We start from the raw sequence: 21723 nt of genomic DNA, 5'->3' as shown, positions 1-21723 counted from the left end.
GGACGACCGCAGCTGAGCTACTGTAAGCACGTAAAGTCTCCATAAAAAGTAAAGTATGAGGCCATTAGGTCAAAGGCTGAACTTCAGGATCATTTGTCAACACTGTGACTCTGATAGAGAATCAACAGGAGCGCAGACAGAATGACATTTATCTCAACTTTTAACTGGACTGACGTGTTTTCTTGTAGTAGATATTGTCCTTGATTCTTCGTTTATTCCAATAAACCTCTTCCTGCAGCATAATATGTGGCTTCTGTGTGAAATGTAAATGTACTTTATTTCTACAGTCCTTTACAGACGATCCTTACGGTGTACCAAAGTGCTTTACAGCAGGTAATAAATAAAGAGAAGAAGAAGTAAAAACAAATAAAAGCAATAAAATACAACAAAATCGAATAAAATAAGATAAAAGTGTCCTCATACTACTGGGTATTAAAGCCATCCTAAATAAGCAGGTTTTTAGCCCAGAGTTGCTTCTTGCTTAAAATCCTTTCAAGGGTGCGTTTGCTTAGTAGAATCCCATGTGAATCAGCAAGCAAATTAAGCATTTCATTTGTTGTAAAGCCACGTTTAAAGTAGTCCTCGATGTACTCAAAATCCATTTCTGTGTCAATCTTCCCAACCAAAGAGCTGCTCCTTGAACTGCTGTGTGAAAATATCTCATCATTTCGATTTAGTATCTCATAATTATTAAATTGTATTTCTGAAATGTATTTTTATGAAGTGGCGGAAACGGGCTTCCATAGAAATGAGAGAGCACTAAAGTAAAGAAACAAAACCCAGGAAAACCTGGAGAAAACATGCTGATTTCCAACAATGAGCAGGTGAGGCGATCGGGCCAGAATACATGAGATCCATCTCTTCTAAATTAAACATGTAAGGCAACTAAACAGCAAGAAGTAAACCGATGGTAAAAGAAAGAAAAATGAGCGTTTCACAATGAAATAAAGCATGGCAAAGTCTTTGAGGAGCAAATATGAGCAGATTATCTCCAGTTTGTCAACAAATTAGCAGGAATTTCCCTCTATTATGGATAACTAATGAATCTGGAGGAATCTCAGCGAGTTAATGTTTATCAGCAGCTGGGAAACAGTGAAGAGTTCCCCTCACGTAGCCATTTAAAATAAAACTTAAAACTGTACTAATAAAACTTTACTGAGCAGAAAACAGGTACCCTGGCTCAGAGTTCCAGATCTCTGAAACAAAGACAAATTGGACCAGATTCGTACCAGCGAAGCTCGTTTACACTTCTGCGATGCTAGCATTAGATGCTAGCATTAGATGCTAGCATTAGCCCGGAGGCCCATGACACACAGCACGCCACACGCATGTATCCCACTGAATTCAAATTATTAGCAAGAACTAAGGGGGGAAATCTTCTGGATCAGAACACGATCAGGTAATTTCAACAGGAATAAATTCTTCTGCACAAAACTGGGATAAAACAGATTTCAGATCACATTTATTCCACATTCAGACACGTGGAAATACTGAGAACAAAAGGGCAGATAAAATGTAAACCCTTACATCTGATAATACCCCCCCGACCCCCTCTCTGGCTGCCACTGATCACAGATCACATCCCTGAATCCTTTCAAACGCTGATGCAAACCGATACTTCAACCAAACAGGAAGAACTTTGTTCCATTTCACCCTCAAAGTGATGCCAGGACAGAAGAAGACTTGAGGGTCTAACGCGTTAGAATACTTCTCATCATTTCTGTGCAGCTCTCACAGAGGACTCCGTGAGAGTCGGCCATCATTGATTTAATTCTTTATGACACTCAGGAGTAGGGATGGGAATTGAAACCCGGTTCTTGTTGAGAACCGGTTCCCAGTGTTTCAATTCCTTGGAATCGTTTGGCGATTTTGCAAACGATTCCCTTATCGATCCCAGTGGGCGCGAATGACGTCACCACGCAGCGTAGCGTGGCGAGTCCAGCGCAGCCAGCAGCCAACAGTAAACATGGCGCCCAAGCGGTACAAACGCTCGAAAGTTTGGTTCCACATCCCTAAAAAAGACGACAACAGGGCAACTTGCAAAGTGAATATTTCACCAAAGGGAGGAAATACTACCAACATGCAATAACTATGAATGAATGTCGCGTTTTCGATCTGCTCCGGACTAACGTTGGTGAATCTGAACCCAGCAGCGTTAGCAACGTTAGCATGTCCTCGGCTAACACTGCAGGTAACTAACAAACACTGCCTATCATGTTAGCACCATTTGCCTGATTGTAAAAGCTGCTGTTAGTAACGGTTAAGGTTAAATGAATGCCTTCTCAGGCATTACATTTAGATGAAATCATGAGAGACAGAGCCTGACTGGCTCAGAGCCAGAGGCTGGTGGTACTACCCCCAGTTCACCTCTACCTCCAGCTTCTCCTTTCACCAGAGCAGGAAGAGTTAAATTACCCAGGCCAGGATAGACCAATGTGGACCTCACCGTTGTTGGGTTTGTGAGGTCATGACTCGTGTTACTTCTAAACTAAACAAAGTTGATGCTAATCGACCGGTTTGTTGTCCTTTTTCTCCAAATGAGAATCGATAAGGAACCGACAAAGAACCGAATCGTTGAGCAGAATCGAAAATGGAATTGGAATCATAAAAATCTGATCAGTTCCCATCCCTACTCAGGAGAGCTGTGCATGAATCAAAGCTGCAAACCTCTGAGGCATCAGGCACAGAGTGGGGCGTTCTCTGCCATGTGGAGGTTTTATCTGGATGATCTTTATGGACCAGCTGATAAAACCTGAGAGAAGTCAAGACTTTTTAATGACTTTCCAACCACAACTTTCTTCCACCTTTATCAGCCTTTCCCTTTCCCCTGCTTTACTACAGGTGAAGACATTTCTGCACAGTGTGGTTCCCACAGCGGCCTGCAGGTGGCGCAGCAGAGCAGTGACCTGATCACCAACAAGCATGACACCAGCTGTGAGTGTGATGATATAACAGTGTTTTCTCCTCACCTGAAGGCTTTTCTGCAGGCAGTGAACCCTTCACTGAACTTTAAAAACATCCTTTCACTGTGGGAAACGTCGTGGATAATACGATGAAGTTTAGAAACAATCTCCCACGTTTCTGACATTTATTCAAACTGGAATAAATCTTTTTTAAGTTTCTCTTCTTTTGAAAAACAAACCCATGAGATGAAGTGGGAAGCTGTGGCCGGCGGGCGTGGAACGGCCCTCAGATGAATACCTACTGTTTAACGAGTGTGATAAGGTGATGGGATGTGCTGTACTCAGACATTAGGACACGCAGAGAAAGCCATTGTTAGAGGCTATCAATGGTACAGGAAGACTTTGATCAGGCCACTGGAAACACCCAGCCTTACAAAAGCTGAATTTTCTCTGGGAGAGGAAATCATTTGGCTCTTTGAAAGGAACGAAGCAACAGAAACAGCAGGGCTCGCACCACAATAAACTTTGCTGCTGTTTGTTGTGCGTTCCCATAAACGGATGGATGCTCGGGAGCTTGTGATGTTCACAGAGGAGGATGTGTTGGGAATGTGAAGGTGTGTTTGTATTTAGAGGACCTCTGAACCGCTCAGTGCTGGACAGACGGGCATCCGACTGGAACAACCGCTGCAGACACGCCGTGCACGAGCCTGTGCACGAGCCTGTGCACGAGGGCTGCAGGGGTTGGCTTTTTATTGACACGATCAACAAGCGCACATGAGCTCCTGAGTTACTGATTACAGGTGATTTTATAATTTTGTTCTGTGATAAGGCTCGGCACAAAGTCCTGGCGAAGGTACAGCGAGCGCTCAGCTGGGATCCGTCACACTTTAGGAGCTCTGCTGCCTCACAGGTAAATACCTTCTCAGTTTTTTTTTAACGGTTTCTTCTTCCAGGAGCTCTTCTTTAGGTTCCATCATCAGGTTTTTAAGAGGTGGACAAAAGCAGATCCCTTTGGAAATCTTTTTAAAGTGTGTTTGACTAGAAAACAGCCTTTTTTTTAACATCACTACTGTTTATTAAACATAAAAGTATGCTATGATATTACCTGAGAGAGCATCCAAAACATTTACTTTTGGGAGCTCTTTATGAGGGGATATTCTGAAAAAAACAACATAATTTTGTATCTGTTCATCTGAATATCAAATTCTGGCATTTTTAATCTCTTTTTTTTGTCTCTCTGCAGGTCTTTCGGTGCCGTTTTTTATTCCTGCTTTTTCTTGCATCGGTTGGGCAAAAAGCAGCATCATGAGTGTAGAGTCCAAAAAAACACACGAGGCAGGCGGCTCCAAGCTCAAGGTTGGTGACATGTTACCTTTTGCCTGCATTGCAGAGTGCACAAAGTGGCCTTCATCCTAATAAAATCACAACCTTTAAAAGTTAGACTGTAATTATCACATCTGTATTATTGATGCTGAACTGTAACTGAGACTTTTCTATTGTTCATGGACGGCATCGTAGATATTTTACAATGAATTATTAAATGCATTATAATTAATTATAATTTAGATGTGAAACTGATCATAAAGTGGTCTCTGAGGTGGAAACTAGTATAGTTGTTCAATCACAAAGTTTGTCAATATATTATCACAGTTTATTACCAGGGAGACTCCTCGGGAGAAGTTATAGGAAAAAAGCCAAAACAAGATAAAAGTGAAATCATGTTTAACAGTTTTAACATGTTTTAACCTGCAGACCTTTAAACTGTTTGGCAGGTAGTCAAAGTTACCTTTGTAATCACAGAATTATCGGAGACCAATCCACTGTGGTTCCCTGTCAAACACCAACAATATTTGTGCCAAAGGTGTTGCCATATGCCAAATATGCAAGATTTAGAGTAAAACTACAGAAAAACGTCTCGAGTTCACTAAATATTATTGAATTTTTAAACATAATGTTGAAACAACAGCTTCTTTATTCAGGCAAGACACAGACAGCCGAGAGAGAGCTCGAATTTGTCCCTTTAACTCGGCTAATTTTAGCAGCTGCAGCTAGCTAGCTAAACAAGCTAATATTAGATTTATCAGTTTTATGTTTTCAAAACTTTCGTTTAAAAAATTCAACATTTTTCTGCAAATTTTCAAACAATAGCCTCATTATTTCTAGCTGAGAAAGGGATGATTTTTGTCCCCTCTACTTTAACTAACTTTACTTTTACCAACTTTAGCTGATTTTAGCAGCTACAGCTAGCTAGCTAAACAAGATAATATTAGATTCATCAGTTTTATGTTTTCAAAACTTTTGTTTAAAAATTCAACATTAGCCTTGGAGAGAAAAAACTTTTAGATTTATTATTAATTTAACCGATAGACTGTGTACTAGAGACTTGATATTCATAACATTTTAAGTAATTTATGATTTTGATTACCTCCAAACATTCCTAAAAATGTGATGAAGCAGCAGAGACATCGAACTCTTCGCTGAGAAACATTGAGATTATAGATGTATTTGTTTTCTAGGTATCAAAAATACATGAACTGAAGCCTGGCATTTGGGCTACTGCCAAAAATGTTCAACTTGACCAACTCTGACCTTCATGTTAGTCTCAAATTAAGCTGACAGCACCCCTGAAAGTGCCCAACCGGCTCTCATTTGCTTCAGTCAGCCAGTTATATCTTTAAAAGCTCATTTATGGTTCACAAATGTCACACTAAAAAGAGTTAAAATTAACTAAACAAACATTAAAACTATTCACAGCTGATGTAATAACTGATCATCACAAAGCTCTATCCATTCCTGATGCTTTTGATTGGTTTTTGAAGAAATACTGGATGTTAAAAAGTTGTTATTCCTCTGGAGACTTTAATCCCACTGAATGTACATCGTTTTAAATCCAATCAATGTTGAAAGCAGGGTGCTTCATCTCTTTAAACACGTGTTAAGTGTTGGGAACGGGTCTAATCTTGGTTTTATTGAATCACTGGAACTCCGAGGGTAATCTAATCTGTTCACTCTAAACTCTTTGAGAAGAAGTTAACAGCAAAACAACCATTTGAGCTAATCAAACAACTTTTGTGTGTTTTCCAGCTCTTCCTGGTTTCTCTGGCTTTTGTGTATTTTGCCAAAGCTTTTTGTGGAGCCTACCTGAAGAGCTCCATCACCCAGATCGAGAGGCGCTTCGACATCCCCAGCTCCCTCATCGGGGTCATCGATGGCAGCTTTGAGATGGGTATGTGCAATCTCAAAACTTTTATATTTCTTTCATTCCGTTTTAAATAATTCATTCATTGTTCAACTCTTCTTCTTTCCAGGCAACCTTTTGGTAATCGCCTTTGTGAGCTACTTTGGTGCCAAGCTCCATCGTCCCAGGCTGATTGGTATTGGATGCTTAATCATGGCCACCGGATCCTTCCTGATAGCAACGCCTCACTTCTTCCAGGGACCGTCAGTACACAGCTTACTTTCTGTTCTCATCCAACTCTTCTATAAGTTAACACAAGGCCAATACTGTACAATACTGTACAATAATGATTACAGGGAATCCTATCATAAAGGAACTCATTTAGAAATAGAAAAATACTTTATTCATCCCCCAATGGGGGGAATTCAAATTAGTTAAGTAGCTCAACATTTGATTGGATAATGATTGGATTGAATTAATTGGACCGAATTTGCCACAAATTTTGCTGCTCTTTCGCGCTTGAATAACTCGATAAATAGGATGGTAGAAATGGTCAGGCTTAGTGGGACTCGGCCAACAGATGGCCTTTAAGGATTTATTAATCAACTGAGGGAGTAATGAGGGAATGGAAAACAGGTGAGACAATTAGAAACAGAAGCCAGGTGCAACACAGGATGTAAATACAACTGAATACACAAGAGGGTAGTAAAACTGGAAGTAAATAACAAGAAATGAACAAGAACACGAAACACTAACGACACAGAAATTAATTAAGAAAAACGAGTGATGCATCCGGTTTTAGAAGCAACAAAGTCTGGATTTGGAGGATCAGACTCCCAATCTAATCACTGTTTTTTCTTTTTAAAGAAACTTAGCTTTTAAATGTTGGGTTAGGATTGATTAACTGGTTCCAGGGTCATGCAAACAGAGGACAGTTTTCCAATTAATTTCCAGTCCATGTTTGTCTCTGTGAGATTTAACTTAAAGTGTTAGTTCGCCATTTTGCACATTAAGCCCTGTTTGGGGGTATTCTGGGATGAGTTAGAGATGTTCTGATCACAATTTGGACATTTGGTGCTGAACGGAGCATTTAGGCATCCAGTGCTGCAGCCCCCCCACCTTTGCATTGAGTCAATGACCACTCAAGCAAACAATCATAAAACGGCATTAAACTTTCGTTTGCAGAGACATGAAACTCACCGTGTGGTCTGTGGTGGACAGCGATACGTTGGCTCGAAAATCACCGCGAAATACGCTTCCAGAGAAGTTATATTACCATTATTGTCCGTCTTCTTTGATTTGTATTGGTTTGACTAGTATTACTCCGCGCGCTGTATGTGGCTGGATGTCTTGCTGCTGCTATTCAACGGTGTCCGGAAAAATAGGTCCACCAAATGCTAAAACAACTGTTAGAAGGCACATTTCGCTGCGATTTTTGGGTCAATTTATCGCTGTCCACCACTGACCACACGGTGAGTTCCATGTCTTTTCAAACGAAAGTTTAATGCCGTTTTATGATTGTTTGCTTGAGTGGTCATTGACTCAATGCAAAGGTGGGGGGGCTGCAGCAGTGGATACCTAAATGCTCCGTTCAGCACCAAATGTCCAAATTGTGATCAGAACATCTATAATTCACCCCAGACTACCTAAAAACAGGGCTTAATGTGCAAAATGGCGAACTAACCCTTTAATTAAGAGTAATCTGTTCAGGGCAGAATTAGCCGTTTGTTCCCCACGTCTGACACCAGTGCAAACAGCAAGAGAAATCCTGTTTTAGAAGCCGAAACACGGTTTTTATGTAGTAAAATATAACTGGCATCAAGACTCTGCCTGCACCTAAGAAAGGTTTAAATGTTTAAACGCTCATAAACACACATTTTTACTCATTAAACTGGAATATTTGTCCGTGTTTAAATGCTTGAAATATCTCGTAGAGCAAACCTTGCGTCATTGTAAAGAGTTTTTATATTTTTTAGGTATAAATATGAGACCAGCATGTCTCACGGCTCTCAGGCCAACAGCACAGGAAACATCCAGCCCTGCCAGTCCAACCACAGCGTGGACGACGGCGAGGAAACATATGATGCAGCGACACAGAAAGGTATTATTTTGGTAAAACCATGACTGGAAAACCATCGCATCAGGTCAGATCCTGAACCGCTTCACTTCTGTGATATTCCTCCCTTCAGACTGTGAGCGAGCGGCCGGCTCATCCATGTGGATCTACGTTTTCTTGGGAAACATGCTGCGTGGAATTGGAGAAACTCCCATCATGCCGCTGGGGGTTTCCTATCTGGATGACTTCTCCAGAGAGGAGAACACTCCCTTCTATCTGGGTTTGTTATGATCTAATATCCTGCATCAGCGTCGGTAACTTGTTGCTCCTAGCGGTTCCAGTAGCATTCGGTGCTTCAAGCTAACGCCAACATATGACGCCTCTTCTCCCTCTGTCTGCCTCAGCCTGCATCCACACAGTGGGAATCTTAGGACCGATGGTAGGGTTCATGCTGGGGTCCTTCCTTGCCAAGATCTACGTGGACGTCGGATTTGTGGATTTAGGTATGAAACGTCTCGCTGTGGAGATTTGTTTTGCGTTACTGCTCAACATGCCAACAGTAATCTGGGTAATTCTTAACAAAATTGTTGATCTATCCTGAGTAGGGATGGGAATTGATAAGATTTTTACGATTCCAATTCCATTTTCGATTCTGCTTAACGATTCGGTTCTTTGTCGGTTCCATTATCGATTCTCATTTGGAGAAAAAGGACAACAAACCGGTCGATTAGCATCAACTTTGTTTAGTTTAGAAGTAACACGAGTCATGACCTTACAAACCCAACAACGGTGAGGTCCACATTGGTCTATCCTGGCCTGGGTAATTTAACTCTTCCTGCTCTGGTGAAAGGAGAAGCTGGAGGTAGAGGTGAACTGGGGGTAGTACCACCAGCCTCTGGCTCTGAGCCAGTCAGGCTCTGTCTCTCATGATTTCATCTAAATGTAATGCCTGAGAAGGCATTCATTTAACCTTAACCGTTACTAACAGCAGCTTTTACAATCAGGCAAATGGAGCTAACATGATAGGCAGTGTTAGTTAGTTACCTGCAGTGTTAGCCGAGGACATGCTAACGTTGCTAACGTTGCTGGGCTCAGATTCACCAACGTTAGTCCGGAGCAGATCGAAAATGCGACATTCATTCATAGTTATTGCATGTTGGTAGTATTTCCTCCCTTTGGTGAAATATTCACTTTGCAAGTTGCCCTGTTGTCGTCTTTTTTAGGGATGTGTAACCAAACTTTCGAGCGCCATGTTTACTGTTGACTGCTGGCTGCGCTGGACGTCATTCGCGCCCACTGGAATCGATAAGGGAATCGTTTGCAAAATTGCCAAATGATTCCAAGGAATTGAAACAGTGGGAACCGGTTCTCAACAAGAACCGGATCTCGATTCCCATCCCTAATCCAGACTGATAAGAAAAAGGCCGATATTTTTAAGTAGTTAAATCAAATGGACCTCAAAGGGCTTTTCAGCAAAGTAGTCAACCTTCTTTCCCTTTGACCCTTTATGCCAAGGTTGTACTGAAAGAGCAAAATATTTAGTCACTAAAGCCTCGTTTCCACTGTCAGTACGGGTAGGGTCACTTCGTATCGGTACGGTACCGGTCGCTTTGGGGTCAGCTTTGTGTTCCCACTGTACAAAGGGGACCCTCCTCCCCAAGGGAACCAGTCCCTAGGTACCCCAAGCAGAAGGGTTACAAGAATGGTAACGGGTTCCATGGGACCGGTACGCTTTGGTGGAAGTGGAAACACTGAAATAAGCGAACCGTTCTGAACCGACCCGTACCGGACTGCATAGTGGAAACGGGGCTTAAGCGACTCTTTCAGAGGAAAGATTCGGACGAGCTCTTTGATGCTCGTATGGCTAATCTCCAACCTGTTCACCTCCCGTCTCCTTCTCCCAGAGAGCATCACCATAACCCACAAGGACTCTCGCTGGGTGGGAGCCTGGTGGCTGGGCTTCATCGTGACCGGCACAGTGATACTGCTGTCCAGTATCCCCTTCTTCTTCCTCCCCAAGTCTTTGCCCAAACAAGGGAAGGAGAAGAGTGGCAGCAAAGGCACGGAGCTGACAACCGTGACCGAGCAGGAGAATTTCCTGCCAGAGGAGACGCACGATCATGAGGAGGAGAAGACGGTCACGATCCGGGAGATGGTCAAAGGTAATGTTCAGGAAATGTAGGATTTACCAAGCTGTGAAGCTCAAAGAAAGGATTCAGACTGTGACTAAAGGTTGACATTCTTCTCCAGATTTCATTCCGTCCCTGAGGAGGCTCTTCAAGAACAGCATCTTCTCGATGATGATCCTCACCTACCTGGTGTCGGTCAACGGCTTTATTGGCATGATCACCTTCAAGCCCAAGTTCATGGAGCAGATCTACGGCCAGTCAGCATCCAAGGCTATTTTCCTCATAGGTACGGAGCAGTTAGCAGTTAGCGGCCCCCCCGCTCACCGAGTCTGCTCAGGGCGGCTGGAACAATGCTGTTGTTGGAAGGAAGTGTGATTGTGTGAGATAAAACTTACTTAACATGTAAGCTCTAAATAGCCCTCAGTGGGTTCTTCTTTTGTGTGTGAGTGTTTGTCGGGCTAAGGAGCCATAATTAGCGTTTAATGACCGTTTACCTGAGTGGCTCCTAACGCTGTTATTGTTCTACAATCACCAAAGACAGAACAACAAACTGGATTTCTTTTTTTTTCGTCTTTGACGACAGCGGCACTGTTAGCAACACGTGATCAAACTAAGATTCAGTTTGATGGAGAGAAGAAATAAAGCTCCTCAACGTCAGTGAAATCATCTTACAAATTCCTCAATTTCAGATTTTACTCAACAACCTTTGAATTAAATGTGTAACTTACTGTTGCCGGTACTCATCCAGCACATTCGACCGAGCTTTGGTAATATTCAGCCAAACTACAACGTCCTAACTGTTGGCTACATCTCCAGCTGTCAACAGTTCAGCTTTTGATGTTCACCTTCAAGTCAAAGTTCATGGAAACTAAACATTTTCAGTTCTTCAAACATTGACAGAACAGAAAGGCTTGGCTGGGTGAAACCCTTCAGCCCAAAACTGCAAGAGGCTAAAGTCCTTCATTCAGCTTCTGGATTGATTTTGTGCTGAAGCAGAAACTTCTGCTGCTGTTTTATGTTTGGCAACTTCTGTTTTCTGCTGCCATGATTTGAAGATACAAATGATCAAGATCAAGTCATCAAATGACAGCTGATCTCAGACTGAAAGTGTTGCTAAACCATGACAAAAATGCATCTGTCTGTCCATCCAGGTATTATGAACCTTCCAGCCGTAGCTCTGGGCATCATCACTGGAGGTTTCGTGCTGAAACGTTTCAAGCTGGGCATTGTTGGAGCAGCCAGGGTGTCCATCACTGCGTCTCTTGGGTCCTTTTGTTTGCTCTCCATCCAGGTTTTCCTCCATTGTGACAATGCAGAAGTGGCTGGTCTCACCGTCTCATATCAAGGGTAAGCAGTACGCACACACAGCCAGATGCTAAGTGCCTCTTCAGTCCGATTCAGTTTTATTTATAAGGTGCTAAATCACCACGAGTCATTTCAAAGTTACAGTCCAGTTCAAGCCAAGTACAATCCAGAGGCTGGGCCTATAGCAGCTTAACTAGGGCTGGGCGGTATGGCCTAAAATGTATACCCCGGTAAAATTTGAGCCACTGACGGTATACGGTATATATCGCGGTATGGTACTTTTGTATATAAATTACAACAGAACAGTTTCTCAGTGGTTACCATAGCACCAAATAAACGCTTTCAATAAGGATGTTTGCAGCAATATTAAATTAAATGTATTGTGCAAAACAGAAAACACAGGAAATATAAAAAATATATACGTTATATTTATATTTAAAAAATAAGAAAAGGTCAATTTCCTCGAATAAACTCTGAGAGAGAAAAGCCGCTGCCTCTTGGATAACGTAACTTTCATAGGCGCCTTCCACTTATTCAACATGCTCAAATATGCGTCATGTTTCAAACACCCCATTTGTGCATGTTAAGCTAACTGCCTGTTAATACGATAAGTGTTTTATTACTTTGCATGTCTTCCAAAAGAGAAAATAATCAGGATTTTGAGGATGTTACTGTTACACACCAGCTGAGACGCAGGGTAGCAAAACATTATGGGCGTGAAAACGAAACTTAGAAAATCGGCTCGGCGCATGCGCAAAACCACAAAGTAGCAAATCTCGAAAGGAAGGAGAAATCGACAGAACACCGGCTTTGACCCGTTTCATATTCCGGAGCATGGTTAGCCCGCAGGTGGTAAAACAAATTACTCGTGTTACCTTGTCTTGCGATTACTGTCGCCCGGCATATCCAAGCGGATGTTCAAAACTTTGCATTACTGCCGGAGTCATGAGCTATTGCGGTATGAGGTATGCCAAAAAAATCTCTACCGTTGGTGAAAAATACCGCATAAGGTATGATACCGTGCATTCCGCCCACCCCTAAGCTTAACTATGGGATGTTTCAGGGTCACATGAGCCATCCCTAACTATAAGCTTTATCAGAAAGGAAAGTTTTAAGCCTGATCTTAAAGGTAGAGAGGGGCCTGATAACTGAAGGCTCTGCCTCCCAAACTGGCAGCTGGTTCCACAGAGAGGGGCCTGATAACTGAAGGCTCTGCCTCCCAAACTGGCAGCTGGTTCCCCAGAGAGGGGCCTGATAACTGAAGGCTCTGCCTCCCAAACTGGCAGCTGGTTCCACAGAGAGGGGCCTGATAACTGAAGGCTCTGCCTCCCAAACTGGCAGCTGGTTCCACAGAGAGGGGCCTGATAACTGAAGGCTCTGCCTCCCAAACTGGCAGCTGGTTCCACAGAGAGGGGCCTGATAACTGAAGGCTCTGCCTCCCAAACTGGCAGCTGGTTCCACAGAGAGGGGCCTGATAACTGAAGGCTCTGCCTCCCAAACTGGCAGCTGGTTCCACAGAGAGGGGCCTGATAACTGAAGGCTCCGCCTCCCAAACTGGCAGCTGGTTCCACAGAGAGGGGCCTGATAACTGAAGGCTCTGCCTCCCAAACTGGAAACTGGTTCCACAGAGAGGGGGCTGATAACTGAAGGCTCTGCCTCCCAAACTGGCAGCTGGTTCCACAGAGAGGGGCCTGATAACTGAAGGCTCTGCCTCCCAAACTGGAAACTGGTTCCACAGAGAGGGGCCTGATAACTGAAGGCTCTGCCTCCCAAACTGGCAGCTGGTTCCACAGAGAGGGGCCTGATAACTGAAGGCTCTGCCTCCCAAACTGGCAGCTGGTCCCACAGAGAGGGGCCTGATAACTGAAGGCTCTGCCTCCCAAACTGGAAACTGGTTCCACAGAGAGGGGCCTGATAACTGAAGGCTCTGCCTCCCAAACTGGAAAATGGTTCCACAGAGAGGGGCCTGATAACTGAAGGCTCTGCCTTTCAAACTGGCAGCTGGTTCCACAGAGAGGGGCCTGATAACTGAAGGCTCTGCCTCCCAAACTGGCAGCTGGTTCCACAGAGAGGGGCCTGATAACTGAAGGCTCTGCCTCCCAAACTGGCAGCTGGTTCCACAGAGAGGGGCCTGATAACTGAAGGCTCTGCCTCCCAAACTGGCAGCTGGTTCCTCAGAGAGGGGCCTGATAACTGAAGGCTCTGCCTCCCAAACTGGCAGCTGGTTCCACAGAGAGGGGCCTGATAACTGAAGGCTCTGCCTCCCAAACTGGCAGCTGGTTCCACAGAGAGGGGCCTGATAACTGAAGGCTCTGCCTCCCAAACTGGCAGCTGGTTCCACAGAGAGGGGCCTGATAACTGAAGGCTCTGCCTCCCAAACTGGCAGCTGGTTCCACAGAGAGGGGCCTGATAACTGAAGGCTCTGCCTCCCAAACTGGCAGCTGGTTCCACAGAGAGGGGCCTGATAACTGAAGGCTCTGCCTCCCAAACTGGCAGCTGGTCCCACAGAGAGGGGCCTGATAACTGAAGGCTCTGCCTCCCAAACTGGCAGCTGGTTCCACAGAGAGGGGCCTGATAACTGAAGGCTCTGCCTCCCAAACTGGCAGCTGGTTCCACAGAGAGGGGCCTGATAACTGAAGGCTCTGCCTCCCAAACTGGCAGCTGGTTCCCCAGAGAGGGGCCTGATAACTGAAGGCTCCGCCTCCCAAACTGGCAGCTGGTTCCACAGAGAGGGGCCTGATAACTGAAGGCTCTGCCTCCCAAACTGGAAACTGGTTCCACAGAGAGGGGGCTGATAACTGAAGGCTCTGCCTCCCAAACTGGCAGCTGGTTCCACAGAGAGGGGCCTGATAACTGAAGGCTCTGCCTCCCAAACTGGCAGCTGGTTCCACAGAGAGGGGCCTGATAACTGAAGGCTCTGCCTCCCAAACTGGCAGCTGGTTCCACAGAGAGGGGCCTGATAACTGAAGGCTCTGCCTCCCAAACTGGCAGCTGGTTCCACAGAGAGGGGCCTGATAACTGAAGGCTCTGCCTCCCAAACTGGCAGCTGGTTCCACAGAGAGGGGCCTGATAACTGAAGGCTCTGCAAAGTGCTCCTTTGGGGAAATATCCAACTGTGAGATCTTTCAGATGTGATGGAGCTCGGTCATTAAGAGCTTTATATATGAGGAGAAGAATCTCAGATTCTATTCTGAGTCTAACAGGGAGCCAAAATGGATGTCTGTGTGCAACTGAATGTTTTAGACTTGATGAATGCCTGACTGTATGTGTTCATGTGTTCACGCTCCAGGGCTCCACACGTTTCCTACAACCCGCAGACTTTGCTGACGCAGTGCAACACGGACTGCTCCTGCTCACTGAAGCCCTGGGACCCGGTGTGCGGCTACAACGGCGTTACGTACGCCTCGCCCTGCCTGGCGGGCTGCCAGACCTCCTCCGGCGCTGGGAGGGCGATGGTGAGGCGGCAGCTTTTTGACTCCCCAGTAATAAAAATGTATCAGAACAATTCAATTCATTTTTATTTATATAGCGCCAAATACAACAAATGTCATCTCAAGGCACTTAGATAATAAAGTCCAATTCAAGCCAATTGGAATTCAATTAATTGTAATCATAATTATACATAAAATAATCTAATTCATTCATACAGAGCCAATTCAAAACCAATTTCCTCGCTAAGGAAACCAACAGATTGCACTGAAACTTTTTGAGAGGGGTATGAACAGTAGACACGATCAGTTGGGAAATCAAACTCTTGCAGAATCTAGGTTTGCCCTCAGTTACATTCTTTGCTCTTATTTGAATAATAATAATGTCCATTTCTGACATAACTGGTTCTATGAGCATCTGCTCACCTTTGTAGGAGCCATTAAATGTGGATTGCATCACATTTCCTTATTGCTGCTACTGTCGGAAGTTTATTGGCCTGAAACAATCGTGTCTCAGCCAAAAAACAAAGTATTCTTTTATGATTGTGATCACAAATCTCACGGGAATCTAACTGCTTCCGAACCGTGAAGCGCTGTTACTTTTAATATTTTAAATAAATTATTTTGTTTTCAAAATTCAAGGTTGGATTTCTCAAGATCCGCTCTAAAAAAAAAGGGAAAAAAAACATGTAAAGATCCATCTCCAGCCAATATATGATGTTTTTAGGTCGTTTTAAAAGGGGACAAAAATGTCCCTTTTCAGAAATTAAGGAGTTTTTTATTTATTTATTTTTTTAAATCAGGCATAACAAAGAAATTAAAAATCCCTAAAAATCAATGATGTTGCTAATCATTGACATATCCCAGACCATAATTATCCCTACTCAATAATTCCACTTCGCATTCCATATTTTGAAAATACTGGCACCTAAAGGCTTAAAATTTGGGCTAAAAAGTTCAAATTGGCATCTAAAGGGTTATTTTTTTTTAAAATAATTGTAAACTTGGTAGTTATGATCAGAACTGAAGTGGAAGAAAAGATTTATGAAAAAAAGTGGAAAAAATAATAAAATATAATGTTTTTAGGTAGTTTTAAAAGGGGACAAAAATGTCCCTTTTCAGAAATTAAGGAGTTTTTCTTAAAAAAAAAAAAATCAGACAGCAAAAAAATTAAAAATCCCTAAAAATAAATGTTGCTGCTGATCATTGACATATCCCAGACCATAATTATCCCCCCTCAACAATTCCACTTTGCATTCTATATATTGAAAATATAGCAGTTTTTGTGTTTGTTTGTTGTTGTTTTTTTTACAGAAATTGGCGTTTACATCATATAAACCAGTATTTAAAGGGTTAAATTTTTGAAAATAATTGAGAATTTGGTAGTTATGATCAGAACTAAAGTGGAATAAAAGATCTATGAAAAAAAAGAAGAAAAAAATATTAACATATGATGTTTTTAAGTTGTTTTAAAAGGGGGCAAAAATGTCCCTTTCCAGAAATAAAGGAGTTTTAAAAAAAATCAGACATAGCAAAAAAATTTAAAATCAATGTTGTTGCTGATCATTGACATATCCCAGACCATAATTATCCACACTCAACAATTCCACTTTGCATTCTATATATTGAAAATATGACTGTTTTTGTGTTTTGTTTTGTTTTTTTTACAGAAATTAGCATTTACATCATATAAACCGATATTTAAAGGGTTAAATTTTTGAAAATAATTGAAAATTTGGTAGTTATGATCAGAACTGAAGTGGAAGAAAAGATCTATGAAAAAAAAAGCGGAAAAAAATATTAACATATGACGTTTTTAAGTTGTTTTAAAAGGGCACAAAAATGTCCCCTTTCAGAATTAAAGTTGTGTTTTAAATCGGGTATGAGGGTTAACGGTGATAAGTCACACTCCGGTCCTCCTGTTCTTCAGGTGTTCCATAACTGCACCTGCATCGGGGAGGCAATGACTCCCGCCATGACCAACATGTCGGCAGAGCTCGGCCAGTGCCAAAGGAGCAGCAACTGCGACTACAAATTTAAAATCTACATGACTTTATCTGTGATCGGCTCCTTCATCTCTGCCTGCGGGGGCACACCAGGATACATCGTGCTGCTCAGGTAAGACACACTCATGGCCATGAGACCATAACTTTGTGGTATTCGTCTATGAAAATCCAGATGTTAGAATTGTTCCCTCTTCATCAGGTCCATACAGCCAGATTTGAAGTCCCTGGCTTTGGGTATGCAGACGCTGATCGTACGAACACTGGGTGAGTGTCGCAGCCTCAAGGTCTCAGTATGCTTCTCCGTCGCTATCCGTCAATCCGTCTCCGTAGTCCGTCCTTTCGAAGTTCTCCGTCGGGCTGTAGGATACGCAAGGCAGTTCACCTCCCGATCAGTAGGCGTCGCTACGCTAGACGACTAGGGATGGGAATCGAAAACCAGTTCTTATTGAGAATCGGTTCCCAGTGTATCAATTCCTTGGAATCGTTTGCCGATTTTGCAAACGATTCCCTTATCGATTCCAGTGGGCGCGAATGACGTCACCACGCAGCGTTGCGTGGCGAGTCCAGCGCAGCCAGCAGCCAACAGTAAACATGGCTCCCAAGCGGTACAAACGCTCGAAAGTTTGGTTCCACATCCCTAAAAAAGACGACAACAGGGCAACTTGCAAAGTGAATATTTCACCAAAGGGAGGAAATACTACCAACATGCAATAACTATGAATGAATGTCGCGTTTTCGATCCGCTCCGGACTAACGTTGGTGAATCCGAACCCAGCAACGTTAGCAACGTTAGCAACGTTAGCATGTCCTCGGCTAACACTGCAGGTAACTAACTAACTAACACTGCCTATCATGTTAGCACCATTTGCCTGATTGTAAAAGCTGCTGTTAGTAACGGTTAAGGTTAAATGAATGCCTTCTCAGGCATTACATTTAGATGAAATCATGAGAGACAGAGCCTGACTGGCTCAGAGCCAGAGGCTGGTGGTACTACCCCCAGTTCACCTCTACCTCCAGCTTCTCCTTTCACCAGAGCAGGAAGAGTTAAATTACCCAGGCCAGGATAGACCAATGTGGACCTCACCGTTGTTGTGTTTGTGAGGTCATGACTCGTGTTACTTCTAAACTAAAGAAAGTTGATGCTAATCGACCGGTTTGTTGTCCTTTTTCTCCAAATGAGAACCGATAAGGGAACCGACAAAGAACCGAATCGTTAAGCAGAATCGAAAATGGAATTGGAATCGTAAAAATCTTTTCAATTCCCATCCCTACCTCCCGATCAGTAGGCGTCGCTACGTTAGACGACCCAATCTCTTACGTCTATGGTGAAAGTGGCTGATTGGTTGTTCACCTTCCGGCTCCGTTCCTCCTCACAGCGAACGATGGCGACCGAGAGAGAAAGACTGTTGTTGGAGTTGGAGCTCGTTGAAGTTGAAATGCAAATAATTCTGACCAAATGTTGACCGGCACACAGTAAACTCTTTCAGAAATGGCGGTTGTTGTTGTTCTGAGAGGAAGGAGCTAAACCGGAAAAGTGATTCTGGAAATGATGTTGTTGGCCGACCAATCACAACCCTTGGGGTCTCTTAGGACATCACCTGTTTCCTCCTAGCTCCTTACGCACTTATTTATTTCCTTAATTGTCTTCCCATTTTTCTCGGTCCCTAACTTACCGCACTTACTCTAGCACTAGTTATGCTCTTAGCTGTTTGGTTTTGGAAGGAAATGCACTTATGATTTCTTGTGACCTGAAGTTCTTTTGCCTACCGATGGAACACACTGATTGTAAGTCGCTTTGGATAAAAGCGTCTGCAGAATGACCGTAATGTAATGTCTCCGCGAGTCTCCGTCTGCTCGACGGATTGATAGGAATGTTGGCCGACGCACGCAAGCGACGGAGAGCGTCTCTGTAGGCGACCATGAATCAGCCTTTAGACACAACCTGCACATCAAAGTGTTCGTGTCCTCAGAGTGTCAGCACACGGGTCTTTGTGTTTTCAGGTGGGATCCCTCCCCCGATATATTTCGGAGCACTGATTGATCGAACCTGTTTGAAGTGGGGCACCAAGCAGTGTGGAGGCCGCGGAGCGTGTCGACTCTATGACGCCAATGCATTCAGGTACAGTAAGACAGGCCCAGATGAGGCAAATTATAATAAATTCACATGTATTTCTCAGTTTTGTACACAATGGGAGCAACTTGACGTGAAAACATGAAACCAAATGGAAATTTCTCATATTTTAACTCACTTTTTGGGCAGTTTTACACAATGTTTAACACTAGACAAACTGAACTTTGGTGGAAAAGTTGGATTTAACCTCTTAAAATGTGCTTTCCTTCCAGAGTAACATTCTTGGGCTTGATTACTGGACTCTACTTCCTAGCCAACATGTTGTGGGGAGGCCTCTATTACAAAATTGTGAAGCGACAGAAGAAGTTAGCACTTCGGAACCAGGCCAAAGAAAATGGATTGGACGGTAACGGAGTGAGCAACGGACACGCCAGCATCAGCATTGCCAAAAACAAAGAGGACACAAACAAAGAGAGCACTATCTAAGGTGTAATAAGGAGGCCACACCAATGTGTAATGCAGACAAACACCCGTCTACTGTGCTGCATCCGAACCGGACCGAATGTGGGAATGGTACAGTGTCAGCACTGTTTGGTCTTTGCGCCGTATACCTCCTTCTTATTCCACTGGGATATTGTGAGAAAAGCAGTTGCAATTGTCAAATAGTCACAGATCCTGAATACAGCTTAGAGATAATAAGTATAGCAATTATATTACGTATGCAGTCTATGTCAGAACTGTCAAATACATGATGAGAAACGATGCCGTTCTTTTCCTGTCGGGCAGTCAGCAAGACACAGTTTCACTTATGCCAGGGTTATTAAATATGTCTGTTTAATATATGAATATATGAACCTTTAGTATGTGCCCACCATTTAAACTTGATTAGCTTTAGCTCACGTAGCTAATTATGTAACTTATGTGCAGTTTTTGTCTAACATCCATAAAGTAAATGTACTGTATTTGCTGTTTTATTCAGTTTTACATGCTAGTACAAAGTAAACTAAAGCGAAAAAGCTTAAAAAAACTGCAGATGGCAGTGGTCGATATTAAAAACTTAAAAGGAATGGTTTTGAGTGATGCGTTAGCTTCTTTAAAGAGAAAAACATGTCTACATAATAAATGCCACACCACTTAGCTTACCTTAGCGTAGCTAAACATATGTCATGGCTATGGTCGCAGAAAACAAAAATCCTATCAACCAAGCCTTAATCTATCTGCTTTAGATGTTATACTTATAACCAGATTTAAACCAATTAGTGTTGAAATGACATGCATTTTATGAAGGAATCTGTGCTATGTGGACTATTAGCCGGCAACAGTGACTTCTTTGGGTGAGTGCCCTCAAGATTCTGGATTTTACAAGACAAAGTGAGCTATTCCAGTTGTTTTTGAACACGCTAACCTAGCTGGTGTAGCTTTAAATTTATCATACAGATGTGAAATTGATGACAATATAGTCATAAAACAGAGTTTGGACATTATTTTGCAGTTTTCCATAGAACAGATTTACTTCTTTTGGCCATTTTTGATGAAATAAAAGTTTTATTGTACTCACTGTAGTCGTACTTAGTTGGAACGCCCAGCCTCTCTGGGAGAGGAAACCATTCGGCTCTTTGAAAGGAAAAGTGAAACAACAGGAGCAGAAACAGCTGGCTCGCACCACAATAAACTTTGGCCAGCCTCACGCTGCTGCCTGTTTGTTGTGCGTTCCCATAAACGGATGGATGCTCGGGAGCTTGTGATGTTCACAGAGGAGGATGTGTTGGGAATGTGAAGGTGTGTTTGTGTTTGGAGGACCTCTGAACCGACAGACGGGCATCCGACTGCAACAACCGCTGCAAACAGGGCCGTGCACGAGGGCTGCAGGGGTTGGCTTTTATTGACACGATCAACAAGCGCTCATCAGCTCCCGAGTTACTGATTACAGGTGATTTTATAATTCTTTTTTCTGTGATACGACTCGGCACAAAGTCCTGGCGAAGGTACAGCGAGCGCTCAGCTGGGATCCGTCACACTTTAGGAGCTCTGCTGCCTCACAGGTAAATAAATACCTTCTCGTTTTTTTTAACGGTTTCTTCTTCCTTTTAATCACATTCTCATTTTCTTTTAATCGACGCCTTATTTTATTTATTTGCTAAATATTTTATTTGTTTGCTAAATATTTTATCATTTATTTATTTATAGATTTATTTTTTGTCACCCCCTTTTGTGTTTTTATTTTCTTTATGATTCCATTTTCTTGTTCTTCTTTTAATGTACCGCTCTTCGCCCTTCTAATTGCCCTTTGGGGATAAATAAAGTTTTTTCTGATTCTGATTCTGATTCCAGAAGCTCTTCTTTAGGTTCTTATCATCGGGTTTTTAAAGAAATGGACCAAAGCAGATCCCTTTAGAAATCTTTTTAAAGTGTGTTTGACTAGAAAAGCCATTTTCTAGTCAAATCAATAACTCTACAGAACTCACAAATTCAACACCGAACTCATTAAGAACTGTTTTTTTGCACAAATCTCTGTACAAATCTGAGCATTCAATTTGCACTACTGTTTATATTTGCACTACTCCAAATCCACTGCATACCATCATTTTAAACGTAAGAATACATCAAGGACCTTTACATTTACTGTGCACATATATATTTGCACAAA

General features: G+C 42.9%; 1 protein-coding gene across 1 annotated transcript; it reads left to right on the top strand.

The window, feature by feature from the left end:
- Nucleotides 1–3618: 3618 nt before the first annotated feature.
- On the top strand, nt 3619–20082 carry LOC142385110 (solute carrier organic anion transporter family member 1C1-like). Its single transcript, XM_075471296.1, has 15 exons — nt 3619–3813; nt 4147–4259; nt 5988–6129; nt 6212–6344; nt 8058–8182; nt 8271–8417; nt 8542–8640; nt 10042–10299; nt 10388–10552; nt 11418–11613; nt 14861–15026; nt 16930–17117; nt 17205–17269; nt 19007–19124; nt 19349–20082. The coding sequence occupies exons 2-15, from the start codon at nt 4209–4211 to the stop codon at nt 19560–19562; spliced, it is 2067 nt and encodes a 688-aa protein (XP_075327411.1). The 5' UTR covers nt 3619–3813; nt 4147–4208; the 3' UTR covers nt 19563–20082.
- The last annotated feature ends 1641 nt before the right edge of the window (nt 20083–21723 follow it).

The sequence above is a fragment of the Odontesthes bonariensis genome, chromosome 8, assembly GCF_027942865.1.
Source record: "Odontesthes bonariensis isolate fOdoBon6 chromosome 8, fOdoBon6.hap1, whole genome shotgun sequence".
Taxonomy (NCBI): Eukaryota; Metazoa; Chordata; class Actinopteri; order Atheriniformes; family Atherinopsidae; genus Odontesthes; species Odontesthes bonariensis.
Note: the sequence above shows the minus strand (reverse complement) of the source record. Positions and strands in the feature narration are given on the sequence as shown.